We start from the raw sequence: 22,518 nt of genomic DNA, 5'->3' as shown, positions 1-22,518 counted from the left end.
ATGTTTTATATTTAAACGGACATGCGGAACGGAACAACGGAAACGGACAGCACACATTGTGCTGTCCGATTTTTTCCAGGACCCATTGAAAATGAATGGGTCCAGATCTGGTCCTGATCTGTTCCTGAAAAAACGGAACAGATCAGGAAAGAAAAAACGGACGTGTGAATGGACCCTTACCGTTCACCACAATAAGAAAAAAAATATTAATGTATTGAATTCTAATTCAGGCTTTTTTTACAGGCACCTAACACTATTTGGCTATTTATTTATGTACCGTATTGCACTAATACAGGCACAGCAGTAACCACTGATTTAGGGAATATTAATTGTAGGCCTAGTATTTAGGCCCTGGATGAAAGGTATCCTTTTACGGACAGAATTACATTTGGAGATTCACAGTAGCGTGTGAAAAAATATATAGGATTATGCTTTGAGCACTTGTATTTTAACACTTATTGTAATTGTAATATACACTTTAACGGAAAGAAATACACTTGGAGATGCACGGTAGCGTGTGAAGTTGAGGTTGACCCTATCAGCACTTGTATTTACACCTTCAGTGTAATATACCCTTTTACGGACAGAAATGCACTGAGATGCACAATAGTTCGTGCAAATTTAAAGGATTATGCTTTCAGCAATTGTAATTTAACACTTTGTGTAATATACCCTTTTACGGAAAAAAATACACTTGGAGATGCACGCTGAGTGTAATATACCCTTTCACGGACAGATTTACACTTGGCCTGCAACAGCAGAAACCACAGATTTAGGGTATTGCTATTTTGGCAATTGATTTTCAACCAAGAACAAAAACTATGGTTTGACGGACACTATAAAACTTGTCCTGCCACAGCTGGAACACCAGATTTAGGGTATTGCTATTTTTGCAAGTGAATTTCACCCCTCAATAAAATATTGAAAATTCTATCCTGAGTTTCTAGGGGTGACAATAAGCACAGCCAAGCCACTGATGTAGGATATAGTAAAAAAAAAAAAAAAAAATATTGATGCTTAAATGGACTTGGTGGCAGATGGCCGTCACAAGACACAAAATGGCCGCCGAGCACCCCAGAAAAAAGTGACAGAAAAACGCTCTGGGCAGCGTATGAACAGTGAGCAATTAACTAGCAGAAGTTGAATGATTCACAGCTGTAGATCGATCACTTCATTAAGTGTTTTTGCTAAGTTAATCCCTGCCTAATCTCGCCCTAACAGCAGCTGCATCCTCTCCCTACACTAATCGGAGCAGAGTGACGTGCGATGCTACGTGACTCCAGCTTAAATAGAGGCTGGGTCACATGCTGCACTGGCCAATCACAGCCATGCCAATAGTAGGTATGGCTGTGATGGCCTCTTGGGGCAAGTAGTATGACGCTTGTTGATTGGCTGCTTTGCAGGCTTTCAAAATGCACCATAGAAATCGCCGAACAACGAACCCGAATTTTTAAGTAAATGTCCGTGTCACGAACACCCCAAAATTCGGTACAAACCCGAACTATACAGTTCGGGTTCGCTCATCCCTAACATGAACAGAGTTGAGAAAAATACCTTAACCCTAACTTCTACAAACCTATGAATAAAGAATCATTCTAATCCAACTAATATGAAAAGTTGTTATTCTAAAAATCTTCATCTACTTGCATATTTATTATAAGTTATACCAGCAAGAATTAGTCTTTATGTAGAAAACTATGATTTAAAGGGAACCTGTCACCGGGATTTTGTGTATAGAGCTGAGGACATGGGTTGCTAGATGGCCGCTAGCACATCCGCAATACCCAGTCTCCATAGCTCTGTGTGCTTTTATTGTGTAAAAAAAAACAACGATTTGATACATATGCAAATTAACCTGAGATGAGTCCTGTCCCTGACTCATCCCACATACAGGACTCATCTCAGGTTAATTTGCATAAGTATCAAATCGGGTTTTTTTACACAATAAAAGCACACAGAGCTATGGAGACTGGGTATTGCGGATGTGCTAGCGGCCATCTAGCAACCCATGTCCTCAGCTCTATACACAAAATCCCGGTGACAGTTCCCTTTAAATCAAGCCTTACTGACTAGTGATTTAAATCAAATCCACCCTGGGGGAAACTGTCTGCCATATGCAGTGGCTCCCCTGATCATCACACAAGCAGTTGGGTGAGTGTTTTCCTCCACAGCAGTCAGGATTTCAGCGTTCACCGCGAGGCCTCCATACTTGAACCTGACTGTCAGAAGATCCACAGCAGAATCTAGATTCATTGCAAAAGATGATATGGTTCCACTCCATAGCAGTCCAGGTTCACAAAAGCACTGCAAACTAAGTGTTCTGCCTCTCCAATCTAAGCATTGAAAGTGTGATCTCTGTAACTTACAGTTCTGCTGAGATAGCGGTAACCATCAATCTTAGGTGAATTGGCTGACAGTGACTCGATCCAAATGACACCCTGTAGATCGTGAAGAAGTTTATTCCAAACTGTGCAGATCATACACCAATGAACAAATGGATAGGTCAAAAAATCATGCTGTGAGCAGCTAACAGAGCAAGTAGCTGAGATGAGGGGAGAAGCCAGAATGAAGAAGAGGGGAGGAGATGAGAGAGAGCAGAAGCTAGGGGAAGAGAGAAGGGACACACATAATGAAAAGGCAAACCATGCATGTGTAACATGATGCTCCCCGTCGAAATCTATGATTTCTAATAACATTTATAACAATAACAACCTTGTTCAAGTCCATTAAATATAGATGTTTTTCTACTGGAACACCTGCAACAAAGAGAACAAAGGAACATAAACAAGAAAACAATACTACAATACTTCTAGACAAGCTCTTGAAGTGGAACGGTAGGAAGTAGATAGTTCCGTGAGTCCATCTTCAGAGGGGAAGGCAGCAACAGCCCCCGTCCTTCTTGCCTCCTTTTGTATCAACCTGGTGTGAGGAGTTAATCTTCCTGTTTAGGCAGAAGCAGTACTAGCTCGTTTATGGGTCTGAAGTGGTGTCTAGCAGAACCTTCTTTTATTACCTGGATTTCTGCTTTCCGTACCTTGCCATCGTTACTTGGAATAGTCTTTGTGATAGGCCAATTATTACGATGAACGTCCTTATCCTTGAGGAGAACAATGTCTCCAACTTGCAGGTTGGGTTTGTCTACTTGCTATTTTCTGCGACTTTGAAGGTTGCAAAGGTACTCAATCTTCCAACAGCTCCAAAATGCATTAGCAAGATGTTGAACACGTTTCCATTGATGTTTGTAAACATTGGTAAAATCAAAGTCCTGAGGAGGAATACTAGCTATTCCTATCTTTTTGAGTTAGAAGGGTAGATGGAGTTAGGAATACTGGAGATTTTGAGTCCGTGGAAACAGGAACCAAAGGTCTAGCATTGATTATGGCAGACACCTTCGGCAAGGAAAGTGACCAAGACTTCATGGGTAAGCTGGGATTTGTGATCCAGCAGCATAGAGTCCCAGATTTTTCTCGAAACTCCGATCATGCGTTCTCAAGCACCTCCCATGTGAGAAGAGTGAGGCTGGTTGAATTCCCACTTACACTTGTTGGAATTTTAACCACCTCAGCTCCCTTAGCTTAAACCCCCTTAATGACCAGACCACTTTTACAATTCTGTACTACACTACTTTCACGGTTTATTGCTCGGTCATACAACTTACCACCCAAATGGATTTTACCTCCTTTTCTTATCACTAATGGAGCTTTCATTTGGTGGTATTTCATTGCTGCTAACATTTTAACTTTTTTTGATATTAATTGAAATTGACCTAAATTTTTGCAAAAAAAAAAAAGAAATTTTTCACTTTCTGTTGTAAAATGTTTCAAATAAAACTACATCTCTATATACATTTTTCTCTAAATGTATTGTTCTACATGTCTTTGATAAAAAAAAATGCATTAAGGGGGGGGGGCGTGGCTAGCGGCGCATGGAGACAGACGGCACCTTCAAGCCGACATACTCTGCGTACAAGAAACGCACTTATTGCCCGTCGATGTACCTAGATTAAAGCACAAAAATTTCCTTCATATATTCTCAGCACCCGCAGTTGGAAGGAAAAAAAGGGGGTATCCATTGCATTTAAAGATTCTATTGCATTTCAAATGGAGACGGTTGAGGTGGATAGCGGTGGGAGATTTGTCATTGTGATCGGCCTTATTAACAATGTCCAATACACAATTGTCTCTTTATATGCACCTAATCGGCGCCCCTCTTTCTGTAATTCTCTTCTGCGCAAAGTGTCTAAAGTTCAGAAAGGACACCTCATTGTGTTGGGAGACTTTAACACGGTGCTGTGGCCTTCCATGGACTCTACCTCCTTAACTGATGCTAGGGAACCCTCGGTGATAGCTAAGCTTGCTCAATCACATGATCTATATGACACCTGGCGGATCCAGCACCTCACTGAGCGTGATTTCACCTTTTTTTCTGCTGCCCATAGGGTGTATACTAGGATTGATTACTTTTTGGTCAGCAGGCAATTACTGCCCTGTGTGGCCTCCTCAAATATCTATACCATTACTTGGTCTGACCATGCACCCATTGCAATTGAAATAACAGAACAATATGCTACTGCACATCACTCCATATGGAGGCTTAATAACTTTATACTGCAGAGTCCGCATTACTCACCTCAAACCATCGAGTGTTTGCACAATTATTATAAGGAGAAGGACACTGGTGACATCTCTGATGGTATTTTGTGGTGTGCAATGAAAGCGACTCTCAGGGGTATTTTATTAAACGATCTTCCTGTGATAAAAAATGCAGAACTCTGTTGTTACTCCAGTTGCAATCTAGGCTAGCTGATCTGTATCGCTTAAATAAATCTTCCTACTTGCCCCATAGGGCAGCAGGAATAACGTTAATTCAATCTCGCTTGCATGAACTTAATTTTTACCAGTACGACTTGATGCTACGGAAGCTTAAGCTCCAACATTACTGGCAAGGTAATAAAGGGGGGGGCATTACTTGCTAAACAATTGAAGTCGCGTGGTGCCAAAAATATAATTTCTTATCTATCATGCTCTGATGGGTCTAGGGTGTTTGATCCGCAAGGCATTGCTGATGAGTTTGCTAAACACTATGCCTCACTATACAACCTTTCAGATGACGCATCCACACCTCAACCTTCTTTACCCTCTTTACAAGCGTTTTTAAGCCATCTCAATTTGCCCTCATTGACAGATAGTCAGAAACTAGACGCATCCTCTGTTTTTCTCTCCGGAGGAAATTTCTGCAGCAATCAAAACCCTAAAAGTTGGCAAATTGCCCGGCCTGGACGGTCTCGCCAATGAATTTTACAAAGCCCATAAAGACCTTCTAGTTCCTTACTTAACTAGGCTATTTAATGATGCTGCGTCCTCAGGTTCATTACCTGAAGAAATGCTAAGTGCATTGATAGTCACTCTGCCAAAACCTGGGAAATCCCCAGATGTTTCCCTTTCATTTTAGGCCAATATCTCTCCTTAACATGGACCTAAAAATCTACGATAAGGTGATTGCGACCCGTTTGACAAATGTTCTCCCAATGTTAATTGACGCTGATCAAGTTGGATTTCTCAAGGACCGGCAGACGGTACATGCAGATTCTTGAATATTATGTCAGTGGTGGCTGAAGGTCGAGTGCCTTCTCTGCTTCTATCATTGGACGCTGAGAAGGCGTTCGACCGGATCCACTGGGGCTATCTTGAGGCAGTGTTGGGCAAATTTGGTTTTCCCCCAAGGCTTCTGTCTTCCATTTTAGCGTTATACTCTAAACCCTCGGCCAGAGTATATTCCTCAGGAGCCCTCTCCACACCTTTTATGATTACTAATGGCACTAGGCAGGGGTGTCCCCTTTCTCCCCTCCTATTTGGTCTGTTGATGGAACCTCTAGCTCATCGAATCAGGTTGTCCCCAAATATTAAGTGTATCATTATTGGCGAAACGGAGCATAAAATAGGTCTCTTTCCGGACGACGTCATTATTTCAGTTATAGACCCCCTTATCCTCCTTAGTAGCTGTTTCAGATATCATCGATCAATTTAGTCGGGTGAGCTACTATAAAATTAACTCTCACAAATCGCTTATGCTAGGAATGTGGATCTCGTCAGATACTAAAGGTGCCATCTCAGCTGAGTTCCCTTTCAAATGGGCCGAAGGTAGTATTCCTTACATAGGTATCACCCTCATGTTCCCCCTTAGTAACCTCCAGTCAGTTAACTATAATGCTATCATCACTCAAATTAAAAATGACATTTTGGCTTACTCGCAATGCCCTTGGGTGGGCCGAATTGCAGCGACCAAAATGTTCCTTTTGCCTAAGATTCTGTACTTATCTAGGAATCTGCCTGTCATTGTGCCACACAGATATATTGCCTCGCTTCAAGCCCTTATATTGCAATTTATATGGAAAAAACAGAGGGTGAGAGTGGCGGCAGATATCCTATACAGGCCTGTTAAGCTGGGGGGGCTGGGATGTCCGTGCCTTTTTACCTATTACCAAGCTACGGTGCTCGACCAACTCAAAAGCTGGTGGATTAATGACACCGCGAAAAAATGGGTACATATGGAATCTAGCTTAACTCGTGCACCCTCATTGCAGCATTTACTTTGGCAAGGAATACTCCAAAACGCCTCCTCGATCTCCATCTGTCACTATTCAGGCTGGAATGTCCATGTGGACCAAATGTCCCCTTATACCGAAATTTCTTCTTTTTAGGATTATAGATGCTCCGTTGTCAGCTTTCAATGCCTGCTTGCCGGAAACTGACTTCTCACAATGGGAATCTAAAGGGATCCTTTCAGTGTCTTGAATTTTATCTAATATCATTCACAGAATTAAGAGAGTGGTATCAAATCCAGTGGTCTGATTTTTTATAAATATCTTAAATTACGTCACCTTCTAGCATCTAAGAACATTACGCATCCCTCTAAACCCTCTGTGTTTGCTGTATCTTTCCAGAACCCACTGATATGGAAAGGAGGTATTTCTGAAGCTTATAGGGGGCTACAGCTTTCGGTTACTATATCAAAATTCTCGTTCCAGATCAAATGGGAGAAAGACCTAAATAAAACTTTCACGGCAGCACAATGGGCCTTCGTATTCTCCCTCAGTTCTAGAACCTCGAAATGTGTCAACCACCTAGAAGCCTCAAGAAAACTCCTTTTATAGGTGGTATTACACCCCTTATCGTCTATCCATTATATACCCAACTACCTCGAATGTTTGTTGGAGGTGCCTGGCAGCTTACTGCACATCTGGTGGACCTGTCCCACTGTTCACCGTTTCTGGTCCAACATATTGTCACTTGTGGATGCTGTAATTGGGGTGGCACTCCCATTCTCCCCGGAAATAGCTTTGCTCTCCTTGGGGCTGGAATGTTTAAGTATAGCAGACCTAACTATTGCTTTTCATATACGAACGGTAACGAGAGTTGCAATAGCTAAGAGGTGGAAGAGCAGGGAACTCCCAGCTATACCAGAAATAATTGCTATAGTCCACTATAATTATGGCATGGAACTACTGATTGCGAAAAAGCTATGCCGGTTGTCTTGTGTCAGCGTCAGGTGGCAAAAATGGGCATCTTAAATATCCAGAAACTATCCTTCTTTACCAAATCTGCAATTGTAGGAGATCGATATTTAATTTCTACTAATTGATTTTAAATGTGGCAGAGTTTTAATTACTGTTTGTTGGCCGTCTCTTTACGGCCTTGTTTCTTCTTATATGAATGTAAACTTCTCATCCAATGTCTTCTATTTTAGGAGTCTGTACCATGATGCGCAAATTATATTGTATTTCATTGTACTGTGACACTATGGAAGATGTTGTATGCTCTGATTTTGTAATTAAAAATTTGAGTAAAAAAATGCAAGTGTATATTTATTGGTTTGGGTAAAAGTTATAGTGTTTACAAACTATGGTACAAAAATGTGAATTTCTGCATTTTGAAGCAGCTCTGACTTTCTGAGCACCTGTCATGTTTCCTGAGGTTCTACAATGCCCAGACTGTAGAAACACCCCACAAAAGACCCCATTTCGGAAAGTAGACACCCGAAGGTATTCGCTGATGGGCATAATGAGTTAATAGAAGTTTTTATCTCGCCATACCCCTCACGGAATTCCTTGGGGTGTCTTTTTTTTCCAAAATGGGGTCACATGTGGAATCCAAATGCGTAAAAATGCCCTGTGAAATCCTGAAAGTACTCATTGGAATTTGGGCCCCTTTGCGCATCTTGGCTGCAAAAAGTGTCACACATGTGGTATCGCTGTACTCAGGAGAAGTAGGGCAATGTGTTTTGGGGTGTGTTTTTACATATACCCATGCTGGGTGAGAGAAATATCTCTCTAAAAGACAACTTTTCCCTTTTTTTTTTTTTTTTAAATATATAAATAAGTTTTACATCACAAAAAGTGTAATAGCAAGCGATCAAAAAGTCATATGCACCCCAAAATAGTGCCAATCTAACCATCACCTGATCCCACACAAAATGAGACCCTACCTAAGATAATCGCCCACAAACTGAAAAAACTATGGCACTCGGACTATGGAGACACTAAGGGTACTTTCACACTTGCGGCAGACTGATCCGGCAAGCAGTTCCGCCACCGGAATTGTCCGCTGGATCTGACAAAACGCACACCGCCGCACATTTTTTACGTAACGGATCCATCGTTCCGTCGAGGACCATAAAAGCCGCATCTGTCGTTCAGTTTCATTCCGTCGTCAATTTTCGCTGGATCCGTCGTTAAAGCGGATCCGTCTATTCCGTTTTCTTCCGTTTTTTAAGACGGAAAGACGGATCCGGCATTCAAATTTAGAGATAAGATGCTATCTGTTAAAGCAAATACTACAACTGGCTATAAAAGAAAACCGAAGGTCACTTACCACTACAAGTTCCTTCAGCAGATTGCAAAGATGATGCCGGACCATATTTGTTTCGGATTTCGGGCTCTAATTCTGGTTTCACGCTGGAGAAGACGTCTTCGAGCCAGATTGCGTAGAAAGCGTTGCTATTGGGTGCATCCAATAACCTCTGCAAGAGTAAGAAGGGGAGTTTTTGAAACTGTTTCCTGAATTGAGGGATTATCCTGAAAAATTCTTTAACTACTTACGGATGACGGTAGAAAGTTTTGATGATCTTTTACGTGTGTCACCTCACATTCAAAGACAAGACACCACTTTCCACAGCTGTTTCCCCAGCAGAACGCCTATTGTTGACCATAAGGTAAAGTACATACTTTATTACACATTGTACCAATATTTGGTCAAAATTTTTAAAAGCTGCTGTTTGGTAGTGTTAAGCCCTAATATTTTTAAGCAAAATTTGCTTAGTTTTTCTGGGATCACTGTACAAAGTGTCAAATTTTGGCCCCAATTGATGCTCATCATTATTATTTTTAATTGTACATCTTGTTTCGAAAAGTTTTAATCAATATACTCATCATTAAAAATGTAGAATGAACTGTGATGAATATTGTTCGCCATGGAGAACAAACCTTTATCGTTGAATTTTATAAAAAATTATATTGGCCACAGAAAAAATCTTGAGCAAACTAATATATGTAGGGGTGCAATACAATTGCGTCAGATTGAGTTACCTTGTATATTATGTTGTTTGGAAAACTTTTTAATACCCTTATTTATTTTTTTCTTTTACATTTTAGGTTTTTTGCAAGTGGAGAAAGTTTCAGCTCACTCCATTTTCAATTTCGCCTTGGGATATCAACTGTCTCAATAATTGTCAAGGAGACATGCTGTGTTTTGTGGGAATAACTGCATGATGAATTCATCCCACATCCAACTTGACAGCATTTGGACAGAAATATCAGAAAGATTTTTGTCAGTTTCCCAACTGCATAGGTGCGGTAGACGGGAAACATATTCGTATTATCAAGCCCCACGGAACCGGATCAGAGTTTTTCAATTGCAAGAAATATTTTTCCATAGTACTAATGGTCATCGCAGATGCTCAATATCGTTTTGTTGCCGTCGACGTAGGGGCCTATGGACACGCCAACGATTCCATGGTATTTAAAAATTCTAATATGGGCCGTAGTCTATATAACGGACAATTCGATTTTCCTCTCCCTCAACCACTGCCAGGTACTGATGGCCCACCCATGCCGTTTGTATTGGTTGGTGATGAGGCCTTCCAAATGTGTGGAAATCTAATTAAACCATATTCCAGCCGCGGATTAGATTTAAAAAACGCACATACAACTACCGCTTGACCAGGGCTCGAAGAATGGTTGAATGCACATTTGGAATTTTTGTTGCAAAATGGAGGATTTTCACTAAACCAATTCAGATGAAGGTTGAATCGGTCGACGAGGTTGTAAAGTCTGCTGTGGTGTTACACAACTACCTCCTTCAAAAAGAACCACTCAATTTGGAACACACATACTTGTGTCGCTCCACTGGCGCTGGTAGATTTAATCAGGCCTGTTATGGACATTGAGGTTAAATCTACCCACTCTATAGGAGCGACAATTAGTTGTGTTGCTACGCCGGTGCTGGGAGATTTTGTCTGGCCTATTATACACCTGGCTTTCTCACAATCTTCCAACGCTGGAGGAGCGACTATTAGTTGTTGCTACGCCAGTGCTGGGAGATAGGTATTTTTAATTTTAATAAAATTTATATCTTTATTAAAAAAAATATTAAACAGTCCTTGGATTTTTTTTAAAAACAAATAAGATTTATTATAAATAACAATAAAATAATCACAAATTAAGGAAGGTATGGTGGGAAGTGATTGGTTTGGGTCCACTCTGTCCTGTTCTTCTGCCACTGTGGACAACAAAGTGCGTGTTGGTGCAAGTGGCACAGGGGGAGTATGAAGAGTGGATTGGGCAGGAAAAGGAGCAACAGTAGAGGGAGTGGTGAAAGAGGTAGGAGCATAGTAAGAAGGAGGAGAAGAAAAGTGTTGAGAAAAGAGCTCGGGGGTTTGGGATGGGGGTGGGTTGTGGGGAGGGGGAGGGGCAGGGTGGGAATGCTGAGCCTGTTGTGGCTGTAAAGTTGGATAGGTGTGGGATGGGGGATAGGTGAGGGATGGGGGAATGGTTGTGGGGCAGTGTGCCAGTTGCCACAAAATACTGTCCATCTGTCTTCTGGCCTCATACTGCTGGTCGGGTGATAAGCGTTCCAGCGCAGGTAACAACGATACAATATAGTGATGCATCGGACTCATTTGTGTCGTCAACACCGCCCCCTCCTGAAGATGGTCCTCCACAGATGCAACCCTATTTGTGATCCCCACCAAGGACTCATACATAAGCCTTGTGAGGTCTTCGTAGTCAGCCTGGCAGCTCCTACCTGACCTCTGGCGACGCATGAGGGCCTCAAAAAGTGGAGCCATCGTTGACATTGTTGCATCGCCAGAGGGCACAAGTAGGGGAACAGTTTGGGAAACCTGGTGTTCCTGACCAGCAGTAGGAGCAGGATGAGAGGGACCCGCGGCGACTTGCTCTTCAGGGACCGCCTCCTGAGGAACTTCGGACGCAAGAGTGCTGCTTGATGTTCTGTGAAGCAAAGAAGAAAAAAATATTTAGCATTTTTTTATGGATGGGAGAAACAGTGGAATAGAGGTGAGCAAACAGACTTCAGAAGCTACATAGGAGGTTACATTCCAAAAAATAGAGAAACATACTGTAGATAGAGGCCATGAATTCTCAAGGAAGTGTCTATGTACAGTATAGCCTTCTTTCTTTTTTTTTTTTTTTTTTTTTTTTTTAAAGCAACTTCGAATGAAAAATTGGAAGCATACATTGCTCTTCTCTACTCCACTAAATACAATGTGGATGTCCAAGACAAAGTGCCAAATGAGTCTGTCTGGGCCATACACCTAGTTTGAAATTTTATTTTTTTGGAGACGCCTTATATCTTACCTTTTGCATCTCAAGGGTCCTTCGTAGTAACCCCATGGCGGCAGAATAGTGGTATTCACGTCTTGAGGTTCCTCCCGACCCACTCGGGCGCCGAAGTTCCTCATGTAGCCTTCTTGTAGCGGTCCCTGATTGAGCGCCACCGAACCATGATCGTATCTCCTAGAAAGAAAGAAATCAAATAAGGATGTATATTAAAAAAAAATCTGTGGTTTAATCAAAGTTGGTTTACAATTTACTTGAAACAGCCACAACAATAAAAAAAATATTTTATAAAAAAACTTAAGTGGTTATAAAAAAAAATATATATTTTTTGCACTTTTTTTTTGCATGTCTGCTCTCTACAAAAAATTTATACTTACGGCATTGGCCCTGTTGCCTTTCTCGGAGGTCATCCCAGTTGGGCAGAATGGCCGCACATATCTCGTTCCAGAGGAGCGTGTTAGATGATGGTCTGCATGGCGGCGGTCGGTGTGGTCCCACAACGGTGTACGCTCCTCCACCATATGGATGAGGAGGTCATTGTCGATATAAAATCGTTCAACGTCCTCCTCATGCCTTCTGGTGGAGGTTTGGGAACCCTAAAAGAAGAAAAAAAATATAGAATAAAAATTAATATTCAATACATTTCTATTTAATAAAAACCATAACTTTACAATACTCACACGACCGCCGCATGCTCCACGGCGTCTTCTGGAAGATCGTTGATGACCTCTCACTGGCAACAGGACGAGATGGCAAAAAAATTTTACACATACACATTTTCCTCCACCCCCAACTTCCTCCTCCCCTGTTCCTATGGCTCTGGGTTGACCGGGAAAACTCTCCTCCATAGATTCTGACTGATAAACAAAAAAAAATAAAAATTCATTAATAGAATAATAACACAATATACAGTTTGGAATGCTAAGGAACTTTACATACCACATCCTGGAGGTGTCGATATCGGGGAGGAGAGCTCCCGGCCTCGCTGGTAGATGAAGATGTGGCTATAAAAAATTAATTTAAAAAAAATTGAATATTTGAACTTTTTGACAGGTGGTCATATTGTTGAACCAAAACATACTACTCCTAACATGCACTGTGTAGTTATATTACCTGCAACCCCTGTGCTACAGTACATAGGGGTATGCAGTTAATATAAGTACATAGTGGATGCTAGGAGCAGCAGCAGACAGGACTACTACTCCTAACATACACTGTGTATTGACAGCTACTATGTACTTATAGTTCCTATGTATAAGTACATAGGAGCTGTTTATATGATTTATTTATTTTTTTTCTGTCAGAAAATAGGAAAAAAAAACACATATACTCACTTTCTCTGGCTTGCACCCGACTCCCTCGCAGGCAGGCTCCAGACAGAATGGCGCGAAACTTACTCCTCCATCCGACGCAGGCGCAGACAGGATATCTGGATTAGTCATCGCGTCGTTCCCCGGAACATTTTAAGTCGGATCCGTCCTTAATACAATTCAATGGGAATTAAGGACTGATCCGGCGTTACGGCAAATGCTACGGCTTTTGAGACTGAGAAGAAAATTATGCATGCTACGGTTTTTCATTTCGACGGAAACGTCGAAATGACTGAAGAGGAGCAATCCTGATGCATCCTGAAGGACGGACTCTCCATTCAGAATGCATGGGGATAAAACTGATCAGTTCTTTTCTGGATTTGAGACCCTAGGACGGAACTCAACGCCGCAAAAGAAAAACGTGTGAAAGTACCCTAAAACATTATTTATTTATTTATTTATTTTTTGTTTAAAAAATGAAATCATTGTGTAAAACTTACATAAATAAAAAAAATTGTATACATATTGGGTGTCGCCGCGTCAGTGACAACCTGCTCTATAAAAATACCACATGATCTAACCGGTCAGATGGAAAAAAAAAAAAAACTGCCAAAAAAGCTATTTCTTGTTACCTTGCCTCACAAAGTGTAATATAGAGCAACCAAAAATCATATATACCCTAAACTAGTACCAACAAAACTTCCACCCTATCCCGTAGTTTCTAAAATGGGGTCACTTTTCTGGAGTTTCTACTCTAGGGGTGCATCAGGGGGGCTTCAAATGGGACATGGTGTCCAAAAAAACAGTATAGCAAAATCTGCCTTTCAAAAACCGTATGGCATTCCTTTTCTTCTGCGTCCTACCGTGTGCCAGTACAGTGGTTTACAACCACATAATGGGGTGTTTTTGTAAACTACAGAATCAGAGCCATAAATATTGAGTTTTGTTTGGCTGTTAACCCTTGCTTTGTAACTGGAAAAAAATTATTAAAATGGAAAATCTGCCCAAAAAGTGAAATTTTTTAATTGTATCTCTATTTTCCATTAATTCTTGTGGAACACCTAAAGGGTTAACAAAGTTTGTAAAATCAGTTTTGACTACCTTGAGGGGTATAGTTTTTAGAATGGGGTCATTTTTGGGTGGTTTCTATTATGTAAGCCTCACAAAGTGACTTCAGACCTGAACTGGTCCTTGAAAAGTGGGTTTTTGAAAATGTCTTACGGTAATTTCTAGATTTGCTTCTAAACTTCTAAGCCTTGTAACATCCCCACAAAATAAAATGCCATTCCCAAAATGATCCAAACATGAAGTAGACATATGGGAAATGTAAAGTAATAACTCTTTTTGTAGGTATTACTATGTATTATAGAAGTAGAGAAATTGAAACTTGCAAATTTTTTCACATTTTTGGTAAATTTGGTATTTTATTATAAATAAAATTTTTATTTTTTTACTTCATTTTACCAGTGCCATGAAGTACAATATGTGCCAAAAAAAAAAATTATCTCAGAATTGCTTGGTTAAGTCAAAGCGTTTTAAAGTTATCACCACATAAAGTGACACTGGTCAGATTTGCAAAAAATGGCCTGGTCCTTAAGGTGAAAATGAGCTCGGTCCTTAAGGGGTTAAAGGTGAATTTCCAGCCTCTAATTTTCAGGTTTGTCATCAAACATGGTGAGACCCGTCCTAGTGAGTTCTCTGCGAAGGATGTACTTGGCAAACTGCGACATGTCTGGGTTTTCAGACTTTGGGTATACAATTGCAGGCGGAACAAAATTAGTTGCAGTAGCTGGTACATTGATGTTGAGTGACTTGGGAATATAAGATGCTGCTGAGGCGTTTAACACTGGAGCTGGTGTACGGTCCAAAGGTGTTTTGGCTTGTAGCCGCATAATAGTGGATTGGTTAGTGTGGTAGTCATTTCTATTCGTACCCGTTTCTGCCACTTGAGAAGGTATAATAAATATAGAGACAACCTTGGTTGAGTTCTTTGGCTGCTATGACAGAGTGATGGAGTTTTGATGAGGTCTGTGATGACACTGATGCATAAGATATAACAGAGTGATGGCTACTGACACTTTTTTTATTGTCACTTACAGCCTGCTCTAAGACTCTTAGTCTTGCCATGTCTTTGGCGTGCTCACATTGTTTTTCTAAGACTTCAATTTCTGCTCTCTTCTTTGCAGCCTCAGCTTTCTTCTTTTCAGCCTCAGCTTCCATTTCTGCTTTCTTCTGTGCAGCCTCAGCTTCCATTTCCGCTTTCTTCTGTGCGAAAACTGCCTGGATTTTAGAAGCTTCTGCATCAGCGCGGGCTTTGATTAGTCGTTGGCTGAGAGTAGATGATGTTGGTCTTCAGGATTTGGAAGATCGTGTGGAGCACTTAGAAGTTGTGGAGAGATGGGATCTAGATTCATGGAGATGTGTGATTTTTTTTTACATATGTTTTTGTCCTTGTTTGTATTACTAGATCGTCTCTTTCAAGATTGAGCTCATTCAATTCCTGTAATTCTTTTAAGGAATTTTCTGTGTTTTACCTCTTTAAGAGACCAGCATATTTAGCAGACAGTCTTTGGTAGTTCTCATAAGCAGCATTCAACTGCTTAAAGGGGTTGTCCAGGTTCAGAGCTGAACCTGGACATCCCTCCATTTTCACCCCGGCAGCCCCCCTGACATGAGCATCGGAGCAGTTCATGCTCCGATGCTCTCCTTTGCCCTGCGCTAAATCGCGCAGGGCAAAGGCATTTTTCTGAGTTCCGGTGACATACCGGGCTCTCTATGGGGCTGACAGGCAGCCCGGTGACGTCACCGGCACTGATGGGCGGGATTTGGCTCTGCCCTAGCCAGTAAAACGGCTAGGGCAGAGCTAAAGCCCGCCCCTCAGAGCCAGTGACGTCACCGAACACACTGCTGGGCGGAAGTTACCGCCCGGCAGTGTGTTATTGAAAACACAAGAGCCTGTGCCCTGCGCGATCTAGCGCAGGGCACGGGAGCGCATCGGAGCATGAGATGCTCAGGAGGGCTGCTGGGGTGAAAATAAGGGTATGTCCGGGTTCAGCTCTGATCCCAGACAACCCCTTTAACAGCGCCCTCTAGGTGCAATACCTTATAAGTTGGTTGAGACAGAGCTGACATGCATTCAATAGTTTTAGACCATGAGTGGCTGATGTTCTGCAGCAGTTCTTCTTTGTCAGCCTCATAGTTCTCTTGGACTTTCCAGGTTGGCTTCACTAAACGTTTTTTGTTTTATGTGGCCTTGAGGATCTGACTCCTGATCTGTTGGAAGTTCAGGTTCTTTCTGTGTATTAGTTTCCTCAGATTGTACATTGCCCTGCTGGTGCATTGTGGTGGCAAGCAGAGGGTTAAATCACAAGGTGTGTGTTTGCATAGAAATGTATCAATCTTCTGGCTCTAGGAGAGGGTTTCCTGTGTAGTTATATTACCTGCAACCCCTGTGCTACAGTACATAGGGGTATGCAGTTAATATAAGTACATAGTGGATGCTAGGAGCAGCAGCACACAGGACTACTACTCCTAAAAATGTTTTTGAGTGTGTCGTAGATCCATGTCTAGCTGTCAGCGAACCTGCTAAGGCTACTTTCACACTAGCGCTTGATCGGATCCGTTCTGAACGGATCCGATCATATTAATGCAGACGGAGGCTCCGTTCAGTACGGATCCGTCTGCATTAATAACTTAGAAAATTTTCTAAGTGCGCAAGATGCCTGAGCGGATCCGTTCAGACTTTCAATGTAAAGTCAATGGGGGACGGATCCGCTTGAAGATTGAGCCATATGGTGACCTCTTCAAGCGGATCCGTTCCCATTGACTTACATTGTAAGTCTGAACGGATCCGCTCGGCCAGGCGGACAGCTGAACGCTGCAAGCAGCGTTCAGCTGTCCGCCTGTCCGTGCGGAGGCGAGCGGAGCGGAGGCTGAACGCCGCCAGACTGATGCAGTCTGAGCGGATCCGCTCCATTCAGACTGCATCAGGGCTGGACGGAGGCGTTCAAACGGAGCTCACGAGCGGACCGACGAACGCTAGTGTGAAACTAGCCTAAGGCTAAGAAGTACACTACCCAAAAGTAGTGACGACAGAATGTCTGATCAGACATTTACATACCTGCCTGACACATTGCTGCATACTGAGGTTTACAGCAGTTTGACATTTCTATTTGGGTGCTCTATTTTTATTTTTATCAATGAGTGTGTGTATAATAAATCCATAAACACGCTTTTATTTATCTAGGCCATTCTGAGATTGTGTTTTTTTTTCCTGTCACATATTGTACTTCATGACGGTGGCAAAATTGAGTCAAAATATTTCATTTTTATTTAAAAAAAAAAAATACCAAATGTACCAAAAATTGGGAAAAATTTCAATTTCTCTACTTTTATAATAATAAAAAGAAAACGCCATCATTGTGCGTCAAAAATTATTTTGTTTATTTTAGAAGCGGCGTCGAAATGTAACGTTTTCGCCAGGACGGCCTTTATCAAACTAATGCCGCTGTCTGGAAATGCGCCAATGTACGCTGCGCTTGTTCAGATAGTGGTGTGTATCCACACGCCTGAATCGGGATGCGCATCCCCATTCAGGCGTGTGGGTACACACCACTATCTGAACAAGCGCAGCGTACATTGGCGCATTTCCAGACAGCGGCATGCACCCTGCTGGAGTTTTCTTTTTATTATTGCATGGGGTGTGAACCTGACTCCAAGCAGAAGCTTCCAGAGTGCCAGGAGGTTGACATCTCTACTTTTATAATAGTAATACCTCCAAAAACAGTTATTACTTTACATTCCCCATTTTTTGGGGGGGAAGTTTCAAGGCTTAGAAGTTTAGAAGCAACATTTTTAAGAGTACGCACTACATTTCCCCACGTACATGTACGTGATTTTGCGGGAATAAACCTCTGAACATATGCACTATTAGCTCACATAGACATTATAGAGTGGGATGTGGCAGATCCGTTTGTAACGTGATATTTTTTCCTCCGCATGGGAAATTCCCTGCTTGCTATAGCATTGCCCAGTAAAATTGTCTTTCTGTCTAGGACGATCAGCTGATCACTTTTACTTTATTTGCCTCATCAGATGACCTTACCCATTTAATAATACTTTGTCATTTATAAATTCAACTTATTAAATAATGTTACTTTTATTTTCAGTATGGGGGCATCGATCCCATCTCCACCTCCCAAAGAATCGCCTATGGAACCCAATCCGGTAACGTGCCTTTTTTACTGTTGTGTGTGTGTGTGTGTGTGTGTGGTGTTTTTTGTTTTTATTTTTATTTTTTTATTGTTGTTTAGGCCAGGGATGCCCAGCATGCGGCTCTCCAGCTGTTGCAAAACAGCTGGAGGGCCGCAGGTTGGGCATCCCTGGCCTAGGCTAATCGTTTTCCAGCTGCCTGTAGACTTTAAACTTCTGAGCGGTCAGCATATAATCTAATGCTGTGTCCGCTCCCCTTAGAGAAGGTAGGGATATCTTTTTACTGTCACTGCTTTTATGTCACTGTATATATAGCACCCACTGAGAGCTTTATGTACAGATAACGCATTAAGGCCTTAGTCACACGTCCGCAATTTTCCTTACGGTCAGTTTTTTTTGCGGATCCGTGTTTCCGTAAAAACCTTCAGTTTTTTACAAAAGTGCATCCACATCCATTCCGTGATTCCGTGTTTCCGCAGAAATAAAAAAGAGAAGGAGGACATTTGGTGTCTTTCCGCATGTCATCCGTTTTTTTGCGGACGCATTGAGTACAATGGGTCCGCGGACCGCATTTGCGGGCAAAAGTAGGACATGCTTCCGTGATGCGGTTCCGCAAAAAAAATGAAGTGCTGATGCGGACAGCAATTACTCCCCCATTGAAATGAATGGATCCGCATCTGTTCCGCAAAATTGCGGAACAGATGCGGAAGGAAAATTGCGGACGTGTGAATGGAGCCTAAAAGGTCTTTCCTAGATTTTTATCTGATTGGTTGGGGGACGAAACCCGGCACCCACACCGATCAACTGTTTTGAGAAGGCAGCAGCTCTTCTGTGAGCGCAGCGGTCTTCTTACAGTTTACCAAGCACAGTGCTGTACATTGTATAGCGGCTGTGCTTGGTATTGCAGCTCATCCCCATTCACTTGCTCTTATGCCACGTGATCGATGAACATGTCGTCACTCGCCCTAGGAATAGCTGAGAGAAGGCAGCCGTGCTCTTGCCTTCTCTAATAGCTGATCGGCGAAGGTCCCAGTTGTCGGATCCCCACTCCAAAATCCATATGGTGCTCCTTCCCTTCTGAGACCTGCCACATGCCCATACTACAGTTTATGACCACATATAGGGTATTTCTATAAACTGCAGAATCCGGGTAATAAATGTTGAGGTTTGTTTGGCTGTCATCCCTTAATGTGTTACAGGAAAAATTGATTCAAATGAAAAATCTTTAAAACTACCTAAAGGTTTAGCAAGTTTTGAATAATTTTGAGGTGTATAAATTCCATTTATGGATTGTTTCTGATATATAAGCCTCTCAAAGTGATTTCATAACTGAATTGGACCTTCAAAAAAAGGTTTTGAAATTTTTCTTGAAATTCAAATTGTTTCTAAAATTGTAAGCCATCTGTCTTTAACCAGCTCAGCACCCCTAGCTTAAACCCCCTTAATGACCAGATCACTTTACAATTCTGCACTAAACTATTTTCACGGTTTAATGCTCGTTCATACAACTTACCACCCAAATGAATTTTACCTCCTTTTCTTCTCACTAATAGAGCTTTCATTTGGTGGTATTTCATTGCTGCTGACATCCTTTTTTTGTTAATCGAAAAAAAAAAAAAAAAAAATATTTTTTTTTCGCAAAAGAATGAAATTTTTCAGTTGTAAAATTTTTCAAATAAAACTACATTTCTATATAAATTTTTCCATAGCTGCCCATTAACCCCTGAAGAAGCCAGAATACTGGCGAAACATGTCGGGGGGGGGGGGCAGTGTTAGTTTTTAATCGCTGTGCACCAGCTGTGCAATTTTTTTTTTTTTTTTTTTTTTTTTTTTTTTTTTTTAATACCAAGTTGTCATTTTAGAGGGATATTTGTCACCCAGCATGGGTATATGTAAAATGACACCCCAAGACACATGATACCATATATGTGACACTTTTTTTTGCAGCCTAGGTGGGCAAAGGGGCCCACATTCCAAAGAGCACCTTTAGGATTTCACAGGGCATTTTTTTACACATTTTGTATTTCAAACTACTTCTCGCGCATTAGGGCCCCTAAAATGCTGGGGCAGTATAAATACCCCACAAGTGACCCCGTTTTGGAAAGAAGACACTTCAAGGTATTCCGTGAGGGGCATGGCGAGTTCCTAGAAGAATTATTATTATTATTATTAATAAATATATATAAATATATATATATATATATATATATATATATATATATATTTTATATTTATATATTTTTTTTTTTTCTCTCAGTCTCCTTTCCGCTAACTTGGGACAAAAAGTTCAATCTTTCATGGACTCAATATGCCCCTCAGCGAATACCTTGGGGTGTCTTCTTTCCAAAATGTGGTCATTTGTGGGGTATTTGTACTGCCCTGGCATTTGAGGGTCTCCGTAATCATTACATGTATGGCCAGCATTAGGAGTTTGCTATTCTCCTTATATTGAGCATACGGGTAATGAGATTATTTTTTTTTTTCGTTCAGCCTTTGGGCTGAAAGAGAAAAAATGAACGGCACGTGGATGAAAAAATCTCTGCCATAAAAAAAAAAAAAAAAAGAGGGGAAAGACGTCTGCCAGGACATAGGAGCTCCGCCCAACATCCAAACCCACTCAGCTCGTATGCCCTGGCAAACCCGATTTCTCCATTCACATCAATCAATGTGGATGAATAAATCATTGCCGGGATTTTTTTATTCATAATTTTTTTATATATACAAAGTGTTTGCCAAAGCATATGAACACCGCCCCTCAGCTCGTAAGCCTCGGCAAACATATCTTTTTTACTGCAGAGGAGAAATCTCGTCTTGCAGCGCTGCATACACAGACTTTTGTGTAATCTGACAGCAGCGCAATGCTTCTGTCAGAATGCACATCAGTGCTGCATTTGGTTCATCGGTTGGTCCACCTAGAAGGTAAAAAAAATAAAATAAAACTGTCCGCAACGTAATACATTTATTAACATTAACTTTATTGAACTTTTGGAACAGAACATTAACTTTTTTGCTTACCGGTGATTTTAATTTTTGTTTTTGCTTTTTTTACTTTTATAGGACAAACCTCTCCTTCCTCATGGGACAATGTGCAAAGCGCAAATCGCCCAGAGATGCGGCGAAGTACATTATGCACTTTGTCCCAGGTGAAAGGAGAGGTTTGCAGCAGCTGTGAGTGAAAGGGCCCTAAGAGCCCTGTGTGCCTGTCCTCTGTACGCAATCCCTATGCTAATAGTGTACCTGTGTGTGTGGTACTTCCGGAAACACTCCCCTAAGCATAGGGCAGGGTGGTCAGGACAGAAATAGCGGGTGTCACGTCTTATTCCACTCCTACTACAGACACAACATCTTTTTCAGGGTGGCGCTTGGGTTGAGGTACCAGCAACGACATTGGGGAAATGTCGCTCGTGTAGACGGCTCACTACACTGGTGGATGGGGCCACTGAACCTCCTGGATACAGGAGGTTCTCGATGATCTCTTCCTGAAATTTGAGGAAGGATTCTGTTCTCCCAGCCTTACTGTAGAGAACAAAACTATTGTACATAGCCAATTGAATTAAATATGCAGACACCTTATACCAGCATCTGGTGCGGCGGGACACTAAATAAGGAGCCAACATCTGGTCATTGAAGTCCACCCCTCCCATGTGCAAATTATAGTCGTGGACCGAGAGGGGCTTTTCAATGACACTGGTTGCTCGTTCAATTTGTATTGTCGTGTCTGCATGAATGGATGAGAGCATGTAAACGTCACAATTGTCTCTCCATTTCACCGCGAGCAGTTCTTCATTACACAAGGCAGCCCTCTCCCCCCTTGCAAGACGGGTGGTAACGAGCCGTTGGGGGAAGCCCCGGCGACTAGGTCGCGCTGTGCCACAGCAGCCAATCTGTTCTATAAACAAATGCCTGAAGAGGGTCACACTTGTGTAAAATTGTCCACATAAAGATGGTACCCCTTGCCAAATAAGGGTGACGCCAAGTCCCACACCGTCTTCCCACTGCTCCCCAAGTAGTCGGGGCAATCGACCAGCTCCAGGGTCTGATCTTTACCCTCATAGACACGAAATTTGTGCGTATAGCCTGTAGCCCTTTCACAGAGCTTATACAATTTGACCCCATACCGGGCGTGCTTGCTTGGGATGTATT

General features: G+C 41.8%; 1 protein-coding gene across 1 annotated transcript in view; it reads left to right on the top strand.

The window, feature by feature from the left end:
• Positions 1-22,518, top strand: part of ST13 (ST13 Hsp70 interacting protein) — a 165,096-nt gene that overhangs the window by 11,220 nt on the left and 131,358 nt on the right. The window contains exon 2 of the mRNA XM_044302140.1: positions 18,333-18,390. Coding sequence (XP_044158075.1) covers positions 18,333-18,390 — 58 coding nt within the window. The remainder of the gene's footprint in view (positions 1-18,332; positions 18,391-22,518) is intronic.

Source organism: Bufo gargarizans, chromosome 7, assembly GCF_014858855.1.
Source record: "Bufo gargarizans isolate SCDJY-AF-19 chromosome 7, ASM1485885v1, whole genome shotgun sequence".
Taxonomy (NCBI): Eukaryota; Metazoa; Chordata; class Amphibia; order Anura; family Bufonidae; genus Bufo; species Bufo gargarizans.
Note: the sequence above shows the minus strand (reverse complement) of the source record. Positions and strands in the feature narration are given on the sequence as shown.